The sequence below is a fragment of the Perognathus longimembris genome, chromosome 2 (genome assembly GCF_023159225.1).
Source record: "Perognathus longimembris pacificus isolate PPM17 chromosome 2, ASM2315922v1, whole genome shotgun sequence".
Taxonomy (NCBI): domain Eukaryota; kingdom Metazoa; phylum Chordata; class Mammalia; order Rodentia; family Heteromyidae; genus Perognathus; species Perognathus longimembris.
Genome location: NC_063162.1, coordinates 51,204,346 through 51,228,381, shown reverse-complemented (window position 1 = coordinate 51,228,381; position 24,036 = coordinate 51,204,346). Strand labels below are relative to the sequence as shown.

The 24,036-nt window shown below is 43.1% G+C and overlaps 1 protein-coding gene across 9 annotated transcripts in view; it reads left to right on the top strand.

The window, feature by feature from the left end:
- Positions 1-24,036, top strand: part of Kcnma1 (potassium calcium-activated channel subfamily M alpha 1) — a 692,132-nt gene that overhangs the window by 581,264 nt on the left and 86,832 nt on the right. Inside the window, exon 19 of one of the 9 annotated variants that reach the window (XM_048339121.1) lies at positions 21,837-21,923. The exons of the other annotated variants lie outside the window; for them this stretch is intronic. Coding sequence (XP_048195078.1) covers positions 21,837-21,923 — 87 coding nt within the window. The remainder of the gene's footprint in view (positions 1-21,836; positions 21,924-24,036) is intronic. 9 annotated transcript variants of the gene reach the window in all.

Sequence of the window (24,036 nt, the reverse complement as noted above, 5' to 3'; positions counted from 1 at the left end):
AACTTGGAACTACTTTGAGCTCAAGTACGCAGGCGCTCACTCATGCCCACCTTTCAATTTACCAATGGCTTAAACCTGCAAGATTACATACACAATTTGCAAACTACTGATATCTAACTTTAAATTGTGTATGACTTTTATTTGGGATATAAATGTAACATAGGGAGGCATTGGGTTAGGATGGTGAAACTGAGAGGCAGAGTCCAATACAGTTAGGTTGAAGGGAGACATACCCAAATTGCTTTAGAGTAATCTTGAGGCTTGTCAGATAATAAACAAAAATCAGCTTTTGCAGAGTGGCCTTTGGTTTGTGTGGGAAGAGAATTAACATTGCCAATGGTCACTTTAGTGAACTAATGGCATTTTAAAGAACATAAAATCAGGTACTAGGGCAAGGGATGGAAATGAGTTCACAGGACACACCTATGCTGAACGTCTCCAGTACCTGCGAAAGCAGAAGAGATTTAAGATGCCACCTTTAAAGACCAGCAGTCTGTAATTATCTCATTCCTCTTATGTATAGTTTGGGGATCTAATCAGACTCCCCAGTCCTAGATTTTATTTATGCTACTTCTGGGTCTTGGAAACAAATGAGTCCATCTTCTCACTACTACTACACCGGCAAGAGAAAGATAGATAAAGGAAAGAGAGAAGAAGTATTCTTAGCACTGGTCAGTTTTTTTATTTATTTTATTTTATTTTATTTTTGCCAGTCCTGGGGCTTGAACTCAAGGCCTGGGCACTGTCTTTTGCTCAAGGCTATCGTTCTACCACTTGAGGTACAACACTACTTCCTGCTTTTTCTGCATAGTTAATCTGAGATAAGATTCTCAGGGACTTTCCTACCTAGGCTGGCTTTGAACTACTACTCTCAGATGCCAGCCTCCAGAGTAGCTAGGATGATAGGCGTGAGCCCCTCGCACCTGGATAGCACTGGTCAATTTTAATGTTAGTTCCCATAAATTTTGAAATTGTGATACAGTGCCACAAATGCATATGGTACAATGTGAGTTTTGTATTTGTGTCTATGTATATGGATTGTATCACTTCAGTCATGGACCATATATTTCTTTGTGGTGAGACAAAATGTCATCTTGTAGTTATTTTGAAATATACACTAAACTGTTGCCAGCTGTAGTCACCCTACTGTACAACAGAACACTAGAACAAATTCCTCCTAACTTGGTGCCCATTGGTCAGCCTCTTCTTTCTAGCATGTGGTTTTTTTTTGGGAGGGGGAGGGTTGTTTTGAGCCCCTGTATCCAAGTCTCTAGTTTTCCATTTTTTCATCCCATCCCTGCTGGTGTGAATCTCTGTCTCCCTGTCTCTTTCCCAGATCCTTTCTTTGTCAACATCCTGGCCATGCGTTTACTTCAAACAGTACAGGAGATTCTCACTTCACTCCTTTTAGTCAACCTCAATCTGTGAATCTTGATTTGCTATTATTTCATTACAGAAAAAGGAAGCAGAAAGGCAGATGGGTCTAGGCCACCATTTAGTCATTCCATATAGTTGAGATAATGTCCCCAAGAGGAGCCTTTTGTAGGATCTCATGCAAGACTTGTTCTCTGTAGGCCCCCGGAGCAGTGGGCTGGTTGGAAATATGCCTTCTTATGGGCATTGAGTCTATATATGGTCAGCTTTCCAAATCAGCATTGAGCCAGTTTCAGGAGTGTTTTTTAAACATGCTGGTACAAAATTTCCTTTGAGAAAAATCCCTCAGATGATTGTCTCTAGAGAACACCAGACAAGCCCCATTTTCACCTGGAACAAATGTTTACTGAGGTCTCATGTCAGGGAAAGTATTCAATTTGCATTTAGGAGCTTTGTTGTACCTTCACTTCTTAATCTCCCGGTTCCCCCAAAGTATTGCTGAATTCCTTAAATTAAATATACTATTGACAATGGACCGTATACAGGTGAAAACTAAGGGAGCAGTAGGCTAAATCATTTTCCAAAAGATATTCTTCAAAATAGAACTGAGAGATCAGAAGAATGAAGGTTGGAAGGAGGGGAAAGCAAAGGATCCTTTGTGTGTACCCTTGTCTCTTAGACTCCCCCCCTCCCCCAGCCATTTCTAGGGATCTGATGCTATAAAAATGTCTTTGCTCTTTAAAGATGAACTAGAAAAGACGTTGGCATGCCACATATATGCCAGGCAGAGGTCCTTATGAAAGGTGACATGGAGATTATGTTTGCGTTTTTATTTCAGGACGGTGGCTGGTTGTCGGGAGACTCATGGTGACAGCTTCCACCACCAGGCGAGGGTTCCTCCCTCCTGCCTCCATGGTGGAGGACAGATGTGGCCAGTTAGCACTCCATCTCCCCTCCTCCCCCACGATCTCAGGTGACAGATGCCAGGGCTAGACTGCCTTCCACTTGAGCTTTCTTGTCAAGGCTCTGCCTTGAGCCCAAATCCTGACCTTTACCGTATGAAATAAAGTACTGATGAACAAGCAGAGGTTTGAATTAGAGCAGGCTTGGAGCAAATGTCAAGTCCATCTTCTGCCTCCTTCCTCCACCTGCAAGGAACCTACATTAGGCCCAGTCTGGAGTCACCAGCGCCTTAGGCTTTATGAGTCTGGGGAGACATAACTTATTAACAAAGAGTTATTAAATTTTTATCAATTTTACAACACAATGTAAATGCCTCCGATGAATCTACATTGTATTCATTATCATTTAAAACGTTAATTAAGTCAAAGTTGCATTTAATTTCTCTCTAAATGGGCCTCTGGGAAGAGGCTTTTAGAAACATCTGTGGGAGTGTGCAGCTGTGGAGCTGGGAATCCCCCTGCCTATATTCAGGATAGCCCCCCGAGTTGATTTCTATGGTTTGTCTGCAGCTAATTTGTGGTGATGTGTTTGGGCATTGTCTCAAATTAGTATCAGGCTGATAATGGTGTAAAGGCACTGGGGGAGGGGCTCCTGAGCCCACAGTGCAGGCTTCACTCTATCCTGCCTTCCAATCCCATCCAAACTGGAACCAGCCACTTGATGTGTGGTTCCTCTTCTCTCCATCATGCCTTGGGATGTCCCTTCTTCATATGGTGCCCATCATTTCAGCTAGATTACTTCCTTTATCCGAGACGGACCATTGTCATCTGGCCCAGTCAATGAGGGATGTTTGCCAGTGCGCTCATACAAAAAGATCTTAGCATTTGGGATCTTTGACTCTCACTAAAGATTCAAAGTATCAGTGGCTGAATGGAAAGTATTTTCAGGATTGAATGGATATAGAAATTATAAACAGGTCATGTTCATTAATGAGGAAAGACAAAGAGGAAGCATACTTAGGGGTGTGTGTGTGTGTGTGTGTGTGTGTATAATTGCTTTTCCCTTTTAAGGTAAGGATAATGTATCAGGGCCATGGGCCAAACAGAATCTCTAATTATTATTGTATAGGCCAAGCAGAGATTTGTTACTATGAGGAAACTAGGAAGTGGCCAGGTGGCTAACCTGGATTCCTATTAAGACTTAGTGTGATTTCCTCTCTGCCTTGTGCAAGGCGCTCTGTCAACAGAGCAAGGAGGTGTATGCCTGTACCATTGTGGTGCTGAACACATGTAATATTGTGACTCCATGTCTTTGACAAGACACTGATAATTCAGTCTCTACTATTTGTAGTACTGAGTATTTGCAGGTACTATAAACTGAGGCAGGTATAAAAAGGCCCATATGCAGATGATACAGATAAGGCTGAGAAGTTTGAAAGAGCTGTTAAGGGATGAAGCAGTAGAGGTGAGGTTAGGAAACAAGTTGTGTGGCTTCATCTTCTCTGGAGTCCATTGGGGCTCTTAATGACTGGTGCAGTTGACTAGGATTATTTCTCTGTGCACGCTGGTACTAGGGCTTTAGCTCAGGTACTAGGTACCTGTCATTTTGCTCTTTTTACTCCAGGCTGGTTCTCTATCACTTGAGTCACATTTCTACTTTTAATTTTTTTCTTGCTAATTGGAGATAAGAATCTCAGATACTTTTCTGCCTGGGCTGGCTTTGAACCATGATCCTCAGATCCCAGCCTCCTGATTTATTATGATTACATCTGTGCCCCACTCAGTTGACTAAGATTGCTATGTCAATGGGAAAGAAGGAAAAGACTAGAGGAGCCACAGACTGGAGGCAGCTTGTCACCCCAGTAAGGCTGGGACCTAAGAGAGCAGTCCAAGGAGAGGATCCCCTCTCTGGGGTATTAGGGCTCCATCCTTGGTTAGGCCAAGTTTATTTTTGTTTTCTTTTTGCTACTCCTGGGGCTTGAACTCAGGGCCTGAGTACTGTCTCTGGCTTCTTTCTGCTCAAGGCTAGCACTCTACCACTTGAGCCACAGCACCACTTCTGGCTTTTTCTATATATGTAGTGCTGAGGAATTGAACCCAGGGCTTCATGTATGGGAGGCAAGCACTCTACCACTGGGCCATATTCCCAGCCCTAGGCCAAGGTTTTTGTTTATCATCTCTAATACAATAGAAAGCACTTAAGCTGTTTGATCAGGGAAATGAATCACAGTCACTTTGTTTTAGGAATACGAAAGTGGCAGCCATAATGAAGGGGCTAGCAATGATTGGAAGGCTACTGAGAGTCCTGCTTTCAGCTGGGAGAAGTCAAAGAGTTAGTAAAGCTGTGAAAGGAGGAGGGAGGACCCAGCTCTTCAGAGCAGCTTTTATAAGAGGATGCATCCCCCTTATCCACTAGGCATTCTTGCAGCTGAAAGGCTTTATCCACAGGCAAGTCTAAGAAGTTTCAGAATTTTCTTTTCTTTTAAGAAAGTTTAATTAGTGGCCCTGAAGCAATTGAATTCTATTAGTTAAATTTTATGAACTTAACTCTTTCCAACTGACCAGTAGCCATTAGATCCGCTTAGGCTTACCCGCGTGCCAAGACTGGAGACCTCCTCAGCTCTATTCACTCCCACTGGCCTGGAGGATCTACTCCACCCAAGTGCTTCCCTCCCCTGAATATCTTATTCTGCTCTCAACATCTTCCCAAGTGGAATAACTCACATCTTGAGTATGCTCAGCTTCAACCACTGGTGCAAGAGAATGTGGGTCCAGGCCGAGCCATAGACACAAGTGTAACCACCAGCTACAACCTGGGACCAGTTCTGAACATGCTGGCACCAAATACATGGCTACAGCTCATGAGAATCACCTTTTCTAATCCCCACATATGGTATTGAGACTTCTGTCCTCCTGTCTTTTTGAGGGAGACAGCATGTCTTCTATCTATGGATGGGGAGAAAACCTAAGTAGTTCACATCCTATTCACTGAAAATCCACTGTAGTTTTCAACCACTTATCCCACTCCAGTGGAAATACAAAACACATTTCCTGTGAAGTACTGCCACACAAAATGTTAGGAAGCCATGGGGCATTTCTAAGTACCATGGTACAATTTTCTTTTCCATTCTATTTCTTTGTGTGTGCAACCTTTGTCTGTGTTCATGATGTTTCTATGTGAGCATCCGTGACTACAGCATTTGCGTACATCATCAACCCAAAGAGGCATTAAAACAGCATGGGAGGAGAAGCACTTGAGTCCCAGGTCTCGCTATAGCAGTTGGGTGTGCCTGCTGCCAATGCTAATGTCTGGAAGTGAAATGTGGCAAAATGCACTCAGCCAATGAGCTGTGTTCTCCTCCTCTCTTGAAGGCTTTCTCCTAAAGCAACATGTTGAATTACTTAATCGGGGCATCCTCTCTCTTCATTCTCTATTTGCTGAGAAGAGTTCTGCTTTCCCCTGCAAGGAACCTATGTGAACAGAGCCAAGTCTGACATGGTTATTGTCAGACCAGATTCATATTGAAAATCTCTGAGGGAGTGGAAAAGACTGCTTTGTAAATAGTTGGAGAGTGCTTGGTTTGGAGGGAGATTATACCCAGAGATGTTTGTTCTGAGATCCTCTATTGGGCTCACAAGTCTACCTTTCTTTTGTGACCCTCTCATTTGGCCATTTTTAAGAGGAACTGTCTTCTCATATTCAAGAGAAATAATGAGACAAGATGTTCCTGGATCCTTCTCACCTACTGGAAAGCTTCTGTCATATTTTGAATATCATCCAGGGTCCCTAGGGCTATAGAAGGGACCCTAATGAACACAGGGCTGAATCATTTGAAGCAGATCTGCTACAGTGATGATCAATTGCCCTGAGAGACTTTTCCATGAAATGAGAAGACTCGAGGCTCAGGCTGGAACATTTCCTTAACCTCTGTTTTGGGCCAACATCAACTTTATTGAGCTGGAACCCATTGGATTGCCTTCAGTCAAGAATAGGCCTGGAGGCTTTCTTCCTTCTCTCCAGTGTCAGAAATGTAGTAGGCTGGCATCCTTGGCTGGCATGCCTGTATTGGCAAGAATACTTAAGTGGGAAATAGCCGGAAGGATTCCAGTTTAGTAAATGTTTGATGAGTAAGAGAATGAATAAATGAAGTGACTCTCAGCCATTCAAGAGTACGCAGTACGCCAGAGCCGACTGATCTAAGATCCATGAAGTTTCCCGAAGCTTTCTAAGCGGCTTACCATGGAGAGTATGCCCATCAACATGAAGACCTAAGATGCACAAGAAGATGAAGAAAGGGAATCGTACTAAGAAACAAAGGCAAAACATGAAAAGCATCTATTAGTAGATCAAGTCAGTATTCCTTGTACAGGGTAAACCCTGGGGAAGAAGGTCTAGGAAGAGTCGCAAAGGGAGAAAAGTGAACTATCAGACTGGCAAAGATCTGTGTTTTCAAGTCAGGAGTGGTAGGGATCCTACCACATGTGGAGTATTTAGAAAAGTGAATGACTTGAGATGTTTGCAGTTCCTTTTTTACTAATTTCAGCAGACCTGGTCATAGTCCTGTGAGTTAGGATGGCACAAAGGCAAAGCACTGGGTAGGCAGCTCTACAGTAGGCTCATGGAGGAAAGAGCTCTAATTAATTATCTATAGGTAACGCCACCAAGCTGCTCAAATGGGAGGAACATGGAAGGCCTCTCCCGACCATTCGGACCACTGACTTTGTAGACTGAATCCAACAGCGGCACTTAGGTGACACTTGTCCCACTCCGGGGATATTGAGTATCCCATAGCTATTTTCTCTCTGTCATTTGTGTATTCTGCTTGAGACAAAGAAGAGGACACAAATGTTGCTGACTGCTCTCAGATCGCTCTCTGTCTGCACCAAGCACCCCCTGACCTTCCAGTGTCTCCGAGGTGCTCCCTGTAGTGGTCAGTGCTGAGCTGCCCTTTCTTCACTGCAGGTCTATATGTTTCCATGGTTGGCTTTTAACACATCCGACTGAGGGTGCACATCCCACAGGGATGCTTCACAGACAAAAGAATACCCAGTGTTACTGAAAAGGCAGGTAGAATGACCTGCAGAGAAGAGACCCCGAGTGAGCAGATGACAGATTCCAGAAATGGAGACAAGAGATAAAGACTCTGAGGCCGGAGGGGGTCTGGAAGTCTTGGCACTTGAGTGTGAAATCATCAGGCATTTGTTGGGGGAATCCTGCTTCTTTTCAGATTGCAGCTAAGGAGACAAAGATGCTAGTCACTTAGGAGGACATTGTTTTTTGCCTTTTTTCTATGTTAGTAGATTCTCAAGCCATTCTCCCTCACTGTGCAGTCATGAAAATAATCTCATGAGCAGTTAAAGACTGAAAATTCTAGAGGCTCTCTGAACAGGGAAAGAGACACTGGTTGAGATTTATGTGTTTTCTGGGGACTTAAAAGTTATTCCTGGGGTGGCCAAGGTTTGGATCTGTGGATGCTCAGTGGCTGCTGGTTGCTCCAGGAAGAGTTTGTTCTCTACCCTGGTGAGAGGCCCTGCCCTTTGCTCATTTGCCTTGGGCAACCCTAACATCTACCCTTCTGACTACCGTGAGGCTCTGCTCACTGGAGGATAGAAACGTTGTAGATCAGTGTTCAAACATTGTTGTGGATCAGTGTTCGCTTCTGGGATAGGGTCTAGAGATAGAGAGAAAGCCCACAAGTTTTTTTTTTTTTTTTTTTTACAGGTTTGTCCTTTAATATTAGCTGTTCTTTTTTAATCTCTCTCTCTTTTCCCCTAGGAGGGGAGGAAGTACCCTTTTCCCTAGGATATATGGTTTTTCTAAATTTTCTGCTGGCTACTGAGGATTCCAAAGAAAACAAACAAACACCTTCTCATGGTCTTCGAACACCAGTGGTCATTCAAGACAGGATAACCTTTAGCCTTCTGTTGTTAGATTTAATATGATTCTCAAAATGCTTTACAGTCTAGTTTCAGTAAACACTCTTCTTTTATGCAAGTACTGGGGCTTGAACTTGGGGCCTGGGAGCGCTACCTTAGCTTTTTTTCTTCAAGGCTGGTGTTCTGCCACTTTGAGCCACAGCTCCACTTCTAGATTTTTCACTGGCTGATTGGAGATAGTTTCACAGACTTTTTTGCTTGAGCTGGTTTGAAACCTTACTCCTCAGATCTCAGCCTCTTGAGTAACTAGGATTATAGGCATGAGCTCCTGAAGCCTGGCTTCCAGTCATTTTTTTAGTTACATTTCCCACCTCAGTAGTCTCTATGTATATCATCTCCAAAAATCTCCTCTTCTTATTACATGATGCTCTTCTAATGTTATCTTGTGCTCATTTCTTTTCTTCACCTCTTCAAGCTGGTGGCAATTTTCTCTTTAAAGTAGAGGTCAGCAGACCACAGCCCAGAGCTACATGGTCTGAGTGTGTAGTTTTAGTGTGCCACCACCACATCCTTTGTCTGCCTGTTGTCCCTGGCTGCTTTTAAGGTGCACAGCCAAGCTGCATGCGTAGCTGCGACCGAGACCATATGGCTCCAGCTCTCTGGTACACAAAAAGCTTTTACTACTTGACCTGGTAAGGAGAAAGCTTGCCAATCCTTGCTTTGCTCAAAGATGGCCATGGTTAGGAAGCCAAACTCCAAGTCAGAATTAATAGGTCTCTTCTGTAAGCCGGTATTTCTAAGTTAGTCCCACCGAGAGCCAGCAGGGCCTTTTTGTCCAGACTGGCTGCAAACCTGAATACTCCACATCTCAACCTCCTGAGTAGGCAGGGTTATAAGCATGAGCCATGGGTGCTCAGCTAGTTGATCACTTTTTAAAAAAATCAACAACTCTTTATTGAGTTGGGTTTTTCAAGAAGCAAATAATCACAACAAACAAAAAGTCTTCTTGGCCTTTCACGGTCTCAACACGTGGCACACAGTAGCCAAGAACACAGTGGGAATTCAACGGATTCTGGCAGAATGACACTTAAACCCTGTTGGGGAATCAGGTGTTCATAGTTTAGAGAAGAAGATCTCTTCTTCCTTCTTTGTTGCCTTCCTTTGTGTAGAACAGAATGGTCGTGTAATTAGATCCTTTGGCTGCTGGGCAGCTCTTGAATAGATTGATCTAGAATTGCTGCTTCTGCCGGTGTCACGTGACTTCTTTTGTTTCTGCTGTCAGACATACAGTGTTGGGGCTCCTTGGAGGTCCTGTGGGGTGTTGATACATTCCCTTCTGTAAGTCCTTGCAGGTTTAAGCCTCAGTAGGAGGCATGATAAGGCGACCAGCCCTGTAGTGTCACTCCTTCCTGAACAGTCTCCGCCTCTCCTCGGGATCCATAATCCATCAAGTTCTTCTCGTCCAACTGTGATTCCTTATGGACTTGAATTTAACTCAGTTTCTCTGAAGGCAAGACAGACTTCTAATCCATTGGGCCCTAGCCAGCTGCCTAGACATAATTACCTTGCTTGCCTAAGACATTGATTATGCAGGTCTTTCACACCTCCTGGAAACTCATCCTGATCATCATGTGTCTCCAATAGCTGGGAGAGGAGAAGCAGCCCTTTGCCTGTGCCCCTGACCCTACCAAGTTCCTCTTGTAGCTATCAGGAGGCACTCTGGGATCAAAGGTCACCGAGAGGCATTCTGGCATTTGATTGGCTTTCACCCTGCTGGGACTGATGGAGGCACAGGGTCCCACAGCCACTAGTGGAGACAGTCCAGTTATATGTGTATATCTTAAAATCCACTCTTGGTTGCCACATGCCTCACTTTTTGTTGGGTAGGGGTTAAATTTCAGTAGCTCCTTTTATTAAGAGTGTGTTCTCCACCAGCTGAATAGGGCATTTGCCTGCCTCTCAGAGCAACTGACAAGCCTCTCCTTCTCCTTCCTCTTCAAAGCCTGTGTTACCAGAGCAGTGGTTTTGCATCACATCAGATGAGGACAACATAACAACTGTCATTTTAAAAACAGTTCTTGGGGCTCTTGGATCAGATTTGGGGTTTGTTTGTTCCTAGTGAAAAGTCTGATCTCAATTGCATTAGCCTATCCTTTAAGCTACATTTTAACTCTTTTTTTTTTCAGCTAGAGATGAAATCAGAGTTTTAAGGAGTGTCCTCATTGGATATGAACCACCTGATTTCACAGCCCATGCCTTAGTTCTGTTCTGACAAAATCAGCCTTCTCTGTCACATAGGGGTCACTTGCACTGATGATACAAGATGCCTTTGGTCGGTACCTGGGTGTTAATTTGTTTCACAGTTTCTTTTGCAGATACAATCAGGGACAGTATCACATTCTTGTTTCTCTTTATTGTGTTCCTCTGCTATCACATTTGTGTGATCTTTTTTTCTCCTTCTGAAAAATGACAGGTAATGTTTCTCTGTATCAGTGACTTATATTCCCTACAACTTCCTTATTGCCATTTAAAAAATGTAACATTTTATAGATGCAATCTTAGTTATTTATAGCTCAGCCTTTGTTATAAGAGAAAATACCCTAAATGACATCCAGCTTAGTTACATTTTTTTAAAGAAAGGGGAAAAATTCTTTGAGAAACATTTTCCTCTCAATTGTAAATGAAGGAAAAGTTCTCAGTTAATAAGCTCAAAATACATTTTCCCCTGATTTCTTTGTACATCGAAATGGATGAACATTACTGTTATGTAAGTGATCAAGTTGTAGTGCTTAATAACACGTTGTTAGAACAAAAGTTGCTCTCCCTTTTGATTTATTTGGGTCTTTACTGGGTGACAATGCTTTACATATTAGAATTGCGTTGTCAACAATTAACATTCTAGCTTTTTATATAACCCATACGCCAGGTAATAGAGGATTATTAAATTGCATCCAGTGTGTTAGAAATCTACCGACTGGTAATAAAATTCTTATGTATAACAGCAGCTGAGAAATATTGCTGTATATTTATGCATAGATTGCAAGATAGATAGTCCTCAATGGCAAAGTGAGTTCAAAATTCAGGTCTGCCAGCAGGTGGCGCTGCTTCTCTATGAATGAAACCCCCTGCCTGGAAGATGTGTTCATAGTACCTCTTCTACTTTTGTACCTCTTCTCTTTTCCATGATTCTTTCTGATGTTTCATTACATTATTTCTCTAAAACAAATATCCCTGATGGGTTTTAAAGAGGTATATGTTTATTAAGACAACACCTCCCAATTGCTAATATATAGAGAGGTGGATATATGATAGGTAGATAGGTAGGTAGGTAGATAGATAGATAGATAGATATTTTTAAATATGAGTTGCACGGCATAAGACTGGCTTGGAGCAAGTCCTGGTTAAACCAATGTGATAATGTGTTTCAAAAGTAATTGCCCCAAACCAGATTCTCACTCTAAAATTGGCTACTATCGATCGTTGCTATGTGGCAAAACCCCACATTTGTTTATTTATATGAATGAATTTCCAAGATACTAGTCCACCCCCCAAAAATGAGGAACGTCTTTAGAAAGATGTCTATGTACTCTATCAACTTCCTCTATAAAATAATGCTTGCTGGATGCTCTTTCTTCAGGAATTACTAATTTAGATTCCAAGTATATCAAAGAATGTTGCTTTCCTCTCTGAGCCAAAACTAAATTTTGGGAAATGGGGTAAGTTTGATGTTTGTTTTTAAAATAGGGTTTTTCATAGAAAACCTGACCAACTCATTAACTTGAGTATCTAGTGAACTCAAAACACAGGCATATAGGCAAGCAACATTTTGATTCTTTTCTTCACCCATACCCTGGTTTTTGACTTAAAAAGAACAACACATCTACTTAAAAAGAAACAATTTTAAAAGAATCTACAATATGTATATATTGTATAGTAAGATGTTTGGGCATAAACACTGGCCTGCACGAGAGACAGATGGTGGATTCATTGAGGGTACAGAAGGAGAGAATTCAAATACATTGCAGGAAAACTCATTCATTTGTTTCTCTCATTATTAAGTTCTCCCTGTCAGACTGTAAAGAACTTGGAATATATAGATTTTTTACATGGTTCATAATGTCATCATTTGAAACCCTTCACTTTGAGAATCTATTAGGAGTTTTCTGTTTTGAGGTTTTAAAATCTCAGACTTTTGGGTGGGGGGGCAGATAGAGATCTAAATAATATAATGTACATTTTCATTCATTCTACCTGTGTGCTTTAGAAAGTTACATGGGGGAAAATTTCCTTCTCTGTGAATTTGCTTTCTTGGAGAAGGAAAAGTGTTTGACAGTGGTTCTGGGAGCTATGGGTGGCTGTCAGTTGTTAGGTTAAAGTCGCACCCAGTGGCCCTCCTTATACTTCTCTGCATGGCAGATGGGGTCCAGTTGCAGCAGAAGGGAGGCATTGGCCATCCTGAACTCACTGCATGGTCCACTTGGCCCATCTCTAAGAAGTCAATTTCTGAAGCTCACAGGCCTGCGTATTCTGTCAAATCTACTTCCCAGGCTAAAACTGGGCCCCCAGAGTGGAAATAGGCATTGCAGTTAATTCCATGTGCTTTCCTAGGCATCATTCAGACCTTATGCCATTCAAGCAGCCTGAAAGCAAGAGGACTGAGCTCAGCAGGGTTTGAGAGACTTTTCCAAGCTGAAAACCCTACTCACTACCATCTTTGAATCTGAATGTTTAGAACAAAGTAGGGTCCCTGTCAGAGGATAGAAATTCTTCTCAGATATATTTTCCAGTTGTTCCTTTCGGGATTAAAGCCTTTACACTTTCAGCTCTTAGTCCCTCCCCTACCCTCCATAGATTTTCCAACTCAAGCCAAACTAGCTTCCTTATAATCTCCCAAGTTCATGTTTTCCGACCTCCTAGCCTCTATTTAATTTGCCTCTTCTGTCTGGCATGCCCTTCCCAAACTTTGTGGCCAATCCTTGCTTCATTCCACCTACTGTAACCCACGCACTCCATAGGTCTTCATCTTTGTTGACATTTATGTAAGTCTACTGTCTCTGAGATGAGGGTTCTAAAGCATGGAGCCATCTGCTACTAGACGCCAGCTCATAGCAAGAGGCAAGAAGGATTGTGGGCATGCCTCACACCAGGTCTGTGCCATCCAAGAGTCAGACCAACATCTTGGTCCATCCTGATCTTGTTGAAAATCCTCCTACCTTGTCCTGAACATCTGCTCTCCTGAACATCTGCTCTCTGTACTTACCCACCAGGAATCCACTTCGTCCTTGTTTAACATTAACATACAGCATCTTCTGTATGGTTTTCTTTCTATAATTCGTAAATTATCATGCACATTTTTGGGATGCAACTGTCTCATTTCTTCAGCTATGGCCCTCTCTTATTGTATATGTTCAAAAAGCTTTTTTTTTTAAAAGAAAAGTAGAAGACAGACAAAGCAATAACCCCATTTCACCCCCTCAGTTTTTTTCATTGAATAAGTAGGCATGGATCCTCCACAAAGTTCCCTAGTCCTCCTGTCCTTCCCTCTACCTCAACCCTAGGACCTCCCACCAGAAACTCCAGGGAGCTGGAACTTCCTGCCATCCAGAACAAACAGTGGGGTTTCTCCCAAGTTTCCTCTTGGATTCCATTTGTGCCTTTCCAGCTTTTTCCAGTTGAGACCCATTGAAATACTTTCTGGCTCTGTTTTTAGGACACTTGCCAAGGTGGGTCACTTGGCCTGAGGAATTCATAGGGGCCACATGATCCCTGGGCAAAGGATGGGGGTGGGGTGGGGAACCCCTGCCTCACTGCACCTCACTGCCATCCTTGGATAGGGCACTGGTTGCTTGGAAGATGGGGGAGAGTAAGAATCATTTCAATAACTTGCCACCAAAAGATAGATGTCTGCCACGTAGACAAGGACTCCATAGCAAAGAGCTCCCAGTCCTTGGACTCTTCCAAGCCAAGAAAATAAGGCAGTGTGCTGTTAAGAGCTTGCTAAATTCTTATAAGCACTTTTTTATATTTCTGGTCCCTTCCCAGGATGATCTTATGAGTCAGGTGTTCCTATTTTGTACAGGAGACAACAGAAGCTTGGTGATCAGCCAGCCACATAGTTTAGACCCAGCCATGGAGTTCCACAGCCATTATCCTACCCTACCTGCCTCTTGGTATGAGGTGATGTTTAGTAGATGGCAGTTTATTCCAGCCCTCTGACACAGGTGGTACCTTCCTAGAATAGAGACTTGGCTTTCTACAAGACTTTCAAATAGAAGTTAGAAATTTATGCACCAACTTTCAACTTGAAGATTGTTGTCTTCCTGTCCCTTGAACTCTGTAGACATACACGATGGGGCTGAGCAGAGCCAGCCCGTGACAGGTGAAAGCATTTTGTCCCTTGGCTGTCATACTATGGCCTGTGGTTGTTACATTGAATCCCATGGAATCTCTGAAACATGTTGTCTTCATTTGTCCAGCAGGGATAGCAACAGATCTTTGAACATCAGTGTATTGAGTAACTTCTGTGAGATCAGGGCTGGAATGAGGGTCATAGCTGAGACCTGGGCTGGTGGCCCAGTTCCAGAAGCTCAGATTCTCATGCTGCTAGGATGGGCACAGATCTGGTGGCAAATGATCTAGGTTCCAACCAACAGGACTAGGCTCTCGTTCTAGGTTTGCATGGGAGGATAGCTTTGTATGGCCCAAAGTGCTGTTCCACTGCTACAGCGTGCCTCACTCGCTCACTGTGCAGAGCAGGAAGGGCCCACCGCACACAAACAATTTAAAATGCTGCATGGGAACTGTCTGATGATAAATTATAGTAGAAGCAGATAATGATTTTATAGTTCAAGAGCATCTTTAGAAGGTGACTATGTCCTTAAGAAATACACTAAATGCTGTGTTTAGTGCAAAATCACAATCCAGACTGGTCCTTACCTCCCAAGGTTAAAAACATACTGTATTTCTAAAGTGTGCTGGCAGCACATTCTTCATCACGCACCTGGGCTGCCCGAAGGATCCATGCGTTTACCTTTATCGGAGTTTCTGAGCAAGTATCAGGGTGAGCATCTGGAATACATATTAGAATTCTGTGGGGCTCTTGACACCCTGCGCTCAATGGCAGATAAAGCATTTATAGATGAGACCATAATAATAAAGGTAATAATAATAATAATAATGGCCCTTATCTGTACATCCTATGACTCAGAAAACTTTTTTTTTTACATCTCTGCAGTTAGATTCTAGACTGGTTTTCCACTAGCCAAATCCGTTGGGGCAAGCGTTCATTTTCACAATTGTAAAGTGAGAACGGAAATGAAAGTATAATCGACATTTCCTGCCAGTGTTTAGTTCCAACTCTTGGAGGGGGGTGGGGTCAGGGAAATAAAAACAGAGGCAGAAAGTAAGATCTGAGTCAAAAGGTAGCCGCAAATAAAAACTGCCCCTACTCCCCAAGTGAAGACTTAAAGCAACCATTGTGTGAGCCAGGAGAATTTGATAAGGGGTTGAAATAAAGCCCAGGAGCTGAGACCCAACCCCCTTCTCTGGTTTCTGTTTCTCACCTCTGGCAGGTGGCAAAGCGCTGCTTTCTGAGGCAGTGTGATCTTTTCTCTACCCCTCCTGATAACTGACAATTTGTAAATCCAGGAGGAAGCACAGTGGCCAGGCCATTCCCTCACGATCTCATGCAAACAGCATGAAGTGATTGAAAGAAATAATTTGTGTTTCAAAATCACCTTGTTCGGTGCTGTTGGACTGGTAGAAACAGCACCTCTGAGACTCTCAGGAGACAGGGCCAGGGACATGACAGAATTGGTATGAGGCGTGGGAGCACTTGCTTTGGGTTCAAAGTTTCAGAGTGTAAGCCATTTCCTTAAGGAACCGAGGGAATGAGTCATAGCATCTTTGGGATGAGTCTTACATAATACCTAAGAAATACCTTGGAAATACTTTAGAAATATCTCAACAGAAAAGCTGTGTATAGTGTAAAACCACAATCCAGAGTGGTCCTTACCTCCAAGGTTAAAAAACGTACCTGTATTTCCATGAAGAAAATGTCATAATTTTAAATGACAACATAATTAATAGTGACATGAATGTTAGGATTGGAGCACTGAAGACGGAGAGGACATGAGAGAAGGAGGGGCTGTGGGCCAGGACTGTGTGTGACATCCTGCATACATTTTCTCTCGATACATTTCAGAGGGACCTGATTTTACCCACAGCAAATCCTAATCTTTGTGATAATAAACCACAGTACAAAAAACTTCTTTTGTAGGCTCCCTAAATTCTGTTACATTCTGCTCTGTCTTGGTTAAATGTCTGGATTGTAAAAACAAAACAAAACAAAAATCCACCATCTCTTAATTCCCAATGATCGTTTTAGATACACAGCTCAGAAAGATCAGCATTAACTTTAAACAACAACAAAAAGTATTAGCTTGGTGCTCTGATCTTTAAACACTATTGCTTTGTAAGCTCCAACTGATGATTTTTTTAAGGATACTGCAAGGAAAGGGTGGGTAGGAGGAGACAGCATAATTATAAATTCATAAATATATAATTCCATGGCTTTAATGGGCTAGACATGGGGTTGTCTGCTCCTTTAAGAAAATAACAGATGTCCTGATGGAACCCATAATCTGGGCTGTATGAAATTCTAGCCAAACGGATGGGCACATTTCCTTTTCTTTTCTTTTTTTTTTCCCCCCGAAACTACCTTTGATAAGAAATGCATTACAAACTCATCAGTTTGGCTTCCTGTTAACAAAGAGACAGCAGCCGTCTGGATCATTCTGGATTCCCGGTGAAGCTGCCAGGCCCGGTATCCTCTAACTACAGCCTCGCTGCCTTGACAAGGGGCAGATGAATTCAGGAGTTATTGTGCAGGGGTTTAAATCTATGCGGCAGCTGACGGTTGAAATAATCATCTATATATCGCTCTGAGCGAGCCGGGGAAAGGTTGAAGCTGTATATTTTCAGCATATCTAGTCTAATGGTTAATCTGTTGTCTCGTACGGGGGGCGCTGGCAGGGTAGACCGGCAGAGCACGCTGACAGCCGGGAGGAATGGCTCACGCAAGATGTGTTTTGTTTCCATTCTCCAAGTACTGGGTGGAGGGAGCTAACTTAGCTGAAGTCAGACAATGTGAAAACACCTGACTCAAGTCCTCATGCCCCAGGGGGAAAACAGGCCTCTCAGAGCTGGCTGGCTGGTAGGAACATTTAGGGGGTCACTTGACCACCTCTAGTGGTCCCCCTCCCCAGGCCCCCAGATCAGTGCATTCCAAGTGAATTCTGTATGAAGTTCTAACTGGCAGGTGGTAGGCAGGGATGGACACTGTCCTTTAGGAAACACAGAAAAATAAAGCAAAATGTGTGAAGAATAAACTGTTGTTGTTCTGTGAGGGGTCAGCTGGGGAACAGCTCAGCTCCATGGCTTTCCTCACAGCTTCCTGCTGAGGGCAGAGGGGGGAGAGCAGTTGTGATGTGATCACATCCACTTACCCACTCACCAAGCGTCCTCCCTTCTCCTCTTGCTCTCCTCCTTCTCTCCCTCCCTCCTTCCCTCCCTCCCTCCCTCCCTTCCTTCCTTTCTTCCTTCCTTCCTTCCTTCCTTCCTCTCTCCCTACCTTTCTTCCTTCCCTCCCTCCTCCCTTCCATTCCTTGTCTTCCTCCCTCCCTCCCTCCCTCCCTTCCTTCCTCCCTCCCTCCCTCCCTTCCTTCCTTCCTTCCTCCCTCCCTCCCTTCCTCCTTCCCTCCCTCCCTTCCTCCCTCATCCCTCCCTTCCTTCCTCCCTCATCCCTCCCTCCCTCCCTTCCTTCCTTCCTTCCTTCCTTCCTTCCTTCCTTCCTTCCTTCCTTCCTTCCTTCCTTTCTTCCTTCCATCCTTTCTTTCTTCCTTCCTTCTTTTCTTTTCTTTCTTTCTTAGAACTAGTGTTTTAACCTGGACCTTGTGCTTGCTAGGCAAATGTTCTACCATGGGACACACACACACACACACAGCCCTTTGTACCTTGGTTATTTCTCAGTCTTCTGCTTCTGGCTCTGGCTAGCTTGGAGTACCATCCTCCTAAATAGATCCCACGCATAGCTGGGATCACAGGTGCAAGCCACCAACTGTGGCTTGTTGGTTGAGATGGGTTCTCATTAACATTTGCCTGGGCTGGTCTCAAACTAAGATCCTCCCATCTCTTCTTGAATAGCTTTGGCTTTTCATATATGTGACCCACTATGTCCAGCCTGTGTTTGTTTTTCTTGAGACAGGGACTTGCTATGTAGCTTAGGCTGACCTTCACTTGGACCTTCCTATCTCAACCTTCTGATGCTGGTATTAGAGGCAAGTACCACTACCTGCAATCTACCTGGCTCTCATAGCACTTTAATATGCTAAGAAATATTATCCTTCTTGAATCTGTATCCCCAACTATATAAAAGTAACCTAGCTCATGGACTACACAAAAGCAAATGGTTGCTTGTGCTGATCAAGAGAAAGGCAAGAAGAAAGTAGCTGTTCAAGCCAGGGATGTGCAAATTCCATTTCTACTTACACATCCTCCACAAGCGTGTACTCTGCATGCTAGGGATAGAGCAGGAGCCAGTCCAGCCTTGAACTGAAAGGCTCTACCAGTTGGTGTGGAACAGGGAGGCAAGGAAAGGAAAATAGAAAAGGGGCTATTCTTATCTAATTCTTTGGAGCTGGATTCAAAGTCAAAATTATCTTCCCTCAACTACTCTTTCCAATCTTCAAACGGTATTGTAGTAATTCAGGGATGCTCTTGACTTTCTTATTTCAATTGTGCATTTCCTCTTAGTATTTCAGGGTTCATATCTGAATTTTTCTTGGGAATGGAGAGTGAGAGGGAAGGAGTAAGGGAGAAAAGGGAAGGGAAGAAGAAAAGGGAGAAAGGAAAGGATGAAGGAAAGGGAAAGATCAAAGGCAACCACATCTCCAAAAAGGATTTTCTACTCAATCCTGGCAGTATTGGCAAAGAATTAGGGCAGGTGCAGTTTATTTAATTGATTGATTGATTCATTCATTCATGAGGATGCCTGCCAGAGCTGAAGTTCTACAGGGACCTTTGGTAAATGCTGGAATCGGTATACACATAAGACAGAAGGCCTGTAGCTTAAGATGGGGCTGAGGATAGCTGGGTACCCTTGGTACATTGCATCTCCCCCACTTCATTTCAGAGGATCCTTTAGGCCTGCAGTATTTGTGTACAGAACATTGCACTCCAGGTTGTGTGAATTCTGTTTGTGGATTTGTATATTTTTGTACTATATACATATATATTTATACATATATAATATATATTTATATATTTATTTATATTTTATTTATATTTATTTATATTATTTTATTTATATTTATATATTTATATATATATTTTTCCTTTTATCCCTTATAGGAGATAGATTCTTTCATTACTCCGGGTTTTTACACTCAACACTTTAACAGTTCAGGTTTCTTGGGCAGTGATCGGAGCCAGAAAGATGCCCTGTGATTAACTTCTACATAACCTGTGCTTCCCGAAAGTCTCCTGTCTATCCTCCCATGTGCAGCACAAAAGCCAGAGATGGGGAAGCATGAGTAGCACACCATGGGGCTGGTGATCCCTCTGCCTACCCCTAGTAGCACAAGAAGGGCCACTGCAAATCATTTCTTCCTGTATCTATCCTCAGTATCCTCATTAACTGTATCTTCATTATACAGAATGACAGATTTCATTTTTTTTTAAATCTACACTCTCTAGGTTTTCCAAATAAATACTTCCCTACTTCTTAGGTACAGGCTGTGAAAATTTTCTGCCCCATAACGTGTACGTGTGAAAATGTGACCATTCCATTTTGAAGAGTTTTAGATATTTGAGATCTTGGGATTGGTAGGGATGCTGCTTTGTTCTCTTTTTGTGCAGGTCTTAGGACTTGAACTCAGGGCCTGGGTGCTGTTTCTTAATTTTTCTACTTGAGGCCAACACTCTGCTACTTGAGACATAGCTCTACTGCCAGCTTTTTGGTAGTTAATTGGAGATAAGAGTCTCATGGACTTCCCTGCTTGGGCTGCCTTCAAACTGTGATCCACAGATCACGGCTTCCTGAGTAGCTAGGATTAAGATGTGAGCCCTAAGCACTCGGTGTGGGGCTGTTTTTTGAGGGGTAGCACTGTTCATCTTTTTATTGCCTAGATGTCATTGTCTTCCAGAATCTTTCAAAAATACATGTATAGACTGGTTCTATTCATGTTGCAGCAAAGCATTCTTGTGAATGAGTAGTTTCCCAAGATTGTTAGAACCAGGAAACTCTCATTCTAAATATTTCACCCACACTATGTCCCCTGCGCTCTAGTTTAAGCTACTCACCGCCTGTCCACACAGTAGTTAGATCCTAGCCACACTTGCACAATCAAGGCAGTGATGGGCACATGGCATTCACCAAGAAGGGATTCACCCAGAAACGTCAGTCACCTGGTCCTGCCTAATTTGTAATTACATGACACCCAACTCACAGTATGGTCACTTACCCAGTATGTGTTGCTGTTGTTCATTTTCCACACTTGCCTGTGGAAGATTCCGTGTCCTCTCAGCAGTTCCATCTATGTGACAGGCAGCAGGGCCTCTGAGGGGCCTCAGTGACAGCCCAGGAGGCATTCCTGGGCAGAGTAGGCAGCGTTCCATGCTCCCACCCCAGCATCGCCCTCTAGTGGCCTCACTCTGAAGCCTGGACTTCCTGGTGGAAGTGGGGTGGATGTGTGAGAGGAAAGCCAGGTCAGCCAGGGAAGTTCTGTCCCCAGCAAAATCACGTATGGCAAATGGTGGTTTATTTCGATGTTGATGGTTTCTCTTGGGGAAAAGTTTAATAGACACACAGAAGACAGGAAGCCCTCTGGTAGAACTCTGTCCCAGCAATTGTGCCCTTGCTCTTTGCCCCCCTCCCCAATTTTAGAGAAACAGCATCAGAATCTGGAACCCACTCCACGCACACACTTTCTCCCCCATGTCACTGATGAAGCAAAGAGACAATACATATCACTCTTCCTTCCTTTCCTGCCTCTAGAAGGTGGTATGAGGATGGAACCCAGGGCGTCACACATACCAAGCAAGCACTACCACTGAGCTAGTACCCTAATTCTAACTATCACTCTCTCCGAGGGCGTGGCAAAGCCTGGGCATTCAATGTAAGCTAAGTGGCAGTATCATAACCGAGGGGGCTGAGCAGGCCAGCACTCTGAGATGAAAAGCAGTAGTTGAACACAGAGAGATAACAACTTGAAATAGAGTGATTATTTGGCTGTATACCTTTTAGTAGTTTTCAGGAGATAGTAGGTCTGGGCCTACTGCTACACTGAGTTTTCTGTACATTGTCAGAGAGGAGAGGCACTCTGGATATTTGGGGGATTTCACAGGTATCACCCCTCCTGACATCAAGGATGATGTTGTAGCAAACAGTGTTCTGAGAAGTCATCAGGGTAAAAGAAAAGGAAATTCAAAACAAAAAGCCCGTAATTCAGCTTTGAGGGAGAGACCTCCATTTTTCATCCAAAGCTACGATTAGATTTGATATGAAAATTGGTCTGGGAGTTTGTTTTTTTGTTTTTGTTTTTTTTTTGGTTTTGGTTTTTTTTTTTTTGTAATGAAGATTTCACTAAGGATTAATTTCCATTTTCTTTTCTCATTGTTTGGCAGTCAAGGCTGAAGCTAGATCACGCTATCACAAAGACCCATTTGAGTCCAGGAATGCAACTCCCATTTCTCGGCTTGTGACCGAGCCAGGTGAAGAAGTGGCTGGGAGACCCCTCCCAATAATTTAACAAGAATTGCCCTATGACCCTCAGTGTTTCACCTTAACATGGCTAAACACAACGGGAGAAGAGAGCTCTACTACCATAGATTTCAGCATGTGTTTAGTTTGTTGGGCAACAAAATAGCAAACTGGGAAAAAAAAAACCAAACAACAACAGCATTAAAAAAAACAATAAATAATCATGAAAATGACCCCACTCTCAATCTTTCAGCTTGCTGCAGACAGTAATCAGAAGCCCCGTTAGTTAGATGCCTTTGTGTTCAAACCGCTTTGCATGAGTCTTAACTCTGAGCGGTTCCAGTGTGAATATGACATTACTAATGATCTGCTAAGTGTGTACAGATGTGAGTTTCTCCAGATGCAGTGATTAATAACGTAATGGAGATAGCTGGTTGACTCATGTTAATGGCTTGTTTGCCTTTTATTACTTTTGTGAGTTTATTTGCTTTGAACTTTTTTTTTTACTCTAGCCAACAAACTCACCTTGAAGTCTTAAAGGAGTTTATTGTTATTAATCTTGGGGTAAGGTTGAAGGGGACAGAGAAGGAGGGATGTACCCCAGGCTGGAGCTGAGGATTCCATCGAAGACACACATTAGGAAAGCCAAAAGCCATAGTCTTTGTCCCCTGTAGTTTCAAAGCTGTATGGGTGAACCTTGACACAATGTTTGCAACTTGGTGAGGCAGATAAAGGAAGAGATTTTTCTTTAAAAAAAAAAAATCTAGTAAAATACGTGATCATTTTGGAGTAAGGCCAGATCTCTGGCCGGTGTTTCTGGAAGAAGCTGCCTTTGCTCTTGCTTGTGAAAGGAATTCTGATGAAAAGTCAAATGAAATGTTGTTACAGATGTTCAACTCGGCATTAAGGCTGTTGGAATTACCACCCCATCTTAAATCAATTCCCAGAACATTGTCTGGAGGTTATGTCACTGAAATAATGAATCCTCTTTAGTCAAGTCTAAGCAAACATGTTAAAACATCATTGTAACTTTAAATTAAACTCTCGCGCAAACCAGGGGATCCGAAGCCTCATTAGACTTGCCTGACATTTTTCTAGCGCCTGAGTCTTCACCAACTGTAAAACTGTTAGATTCGGAGCCTATTAGACAAGGGAGCGTGGGGGAAGTTACAACAGAACATTAAGTGTTATACTTAGGGATGTACAAAAACAAGCCCTTGAATTTTATGAGTTACTTGGAGATTGGATAGAGTTCAGCTCCCATAAAACAAGTCTGCATTCGATTCCTGAACTTGTTTGTTTTAAAAAGAGCTGGTACATCAAGTTTCTTTGAAGGCTCCCATCTTCCTGTGACTCACTCCACCCAGGGACAAGTGGAAATGTGAGAGAGAAAAAGAGAGGTGTATCGCCTTTAGTCCGAAGTAGGTTAAATATGAGCCCATAAATGTGCCTTGTCATGAGGTAGAACCCGTTACCTCAACACATTTGTCTTTTATGAACGTGAGTTAAATTTAAGTCTCCCTTTTTAATTCCACTTTGTCATTCCTCTCATGGAGCTACAGAAGCCATGAAATGAAAATTATATTTTATGGCTGAACTAAAAGTTTTCCCTTAAATGTGCTTTCTTTAAATATGCATGGATGGATAGGAATCCATATAAAGGAGAATAATTAAATATGCTTTATGTCCTCCTTACGACAAAGAAGTTGTCCCTTGCTTCTCTTGGGAGATGGAAGCCATATGTCATGGCTTCTATCACAAACATTCACCGATGCTCCAGTCTCTTCAGAGAGCAAAATTCCAGGCCCTAAGCACAGGAGGAATGCTTTGAACACGGTTTCATGGATGACAGCAAACCCCAGTTTAAATACAGTATGATTATGATGAATGGTCTCTGTGAGTTGCACTGAAAACACATAGTCTCCTTGCACACAAGGAGGCATACTTTCCTATCACTGTGAGGCATCTGTCTGGGGCTGGCTGATGTGTGTGAACCAGCCAGCTCTCCCATCCGAAGCTCCATGCCAGCAAACAGCCCAGGGGCAGGGTACAGGATGACGGACACTCAACCCAAGACTACCATCTCTCGTCAATGCAGTACAATGAGGAAGCGAAAGAACCCCC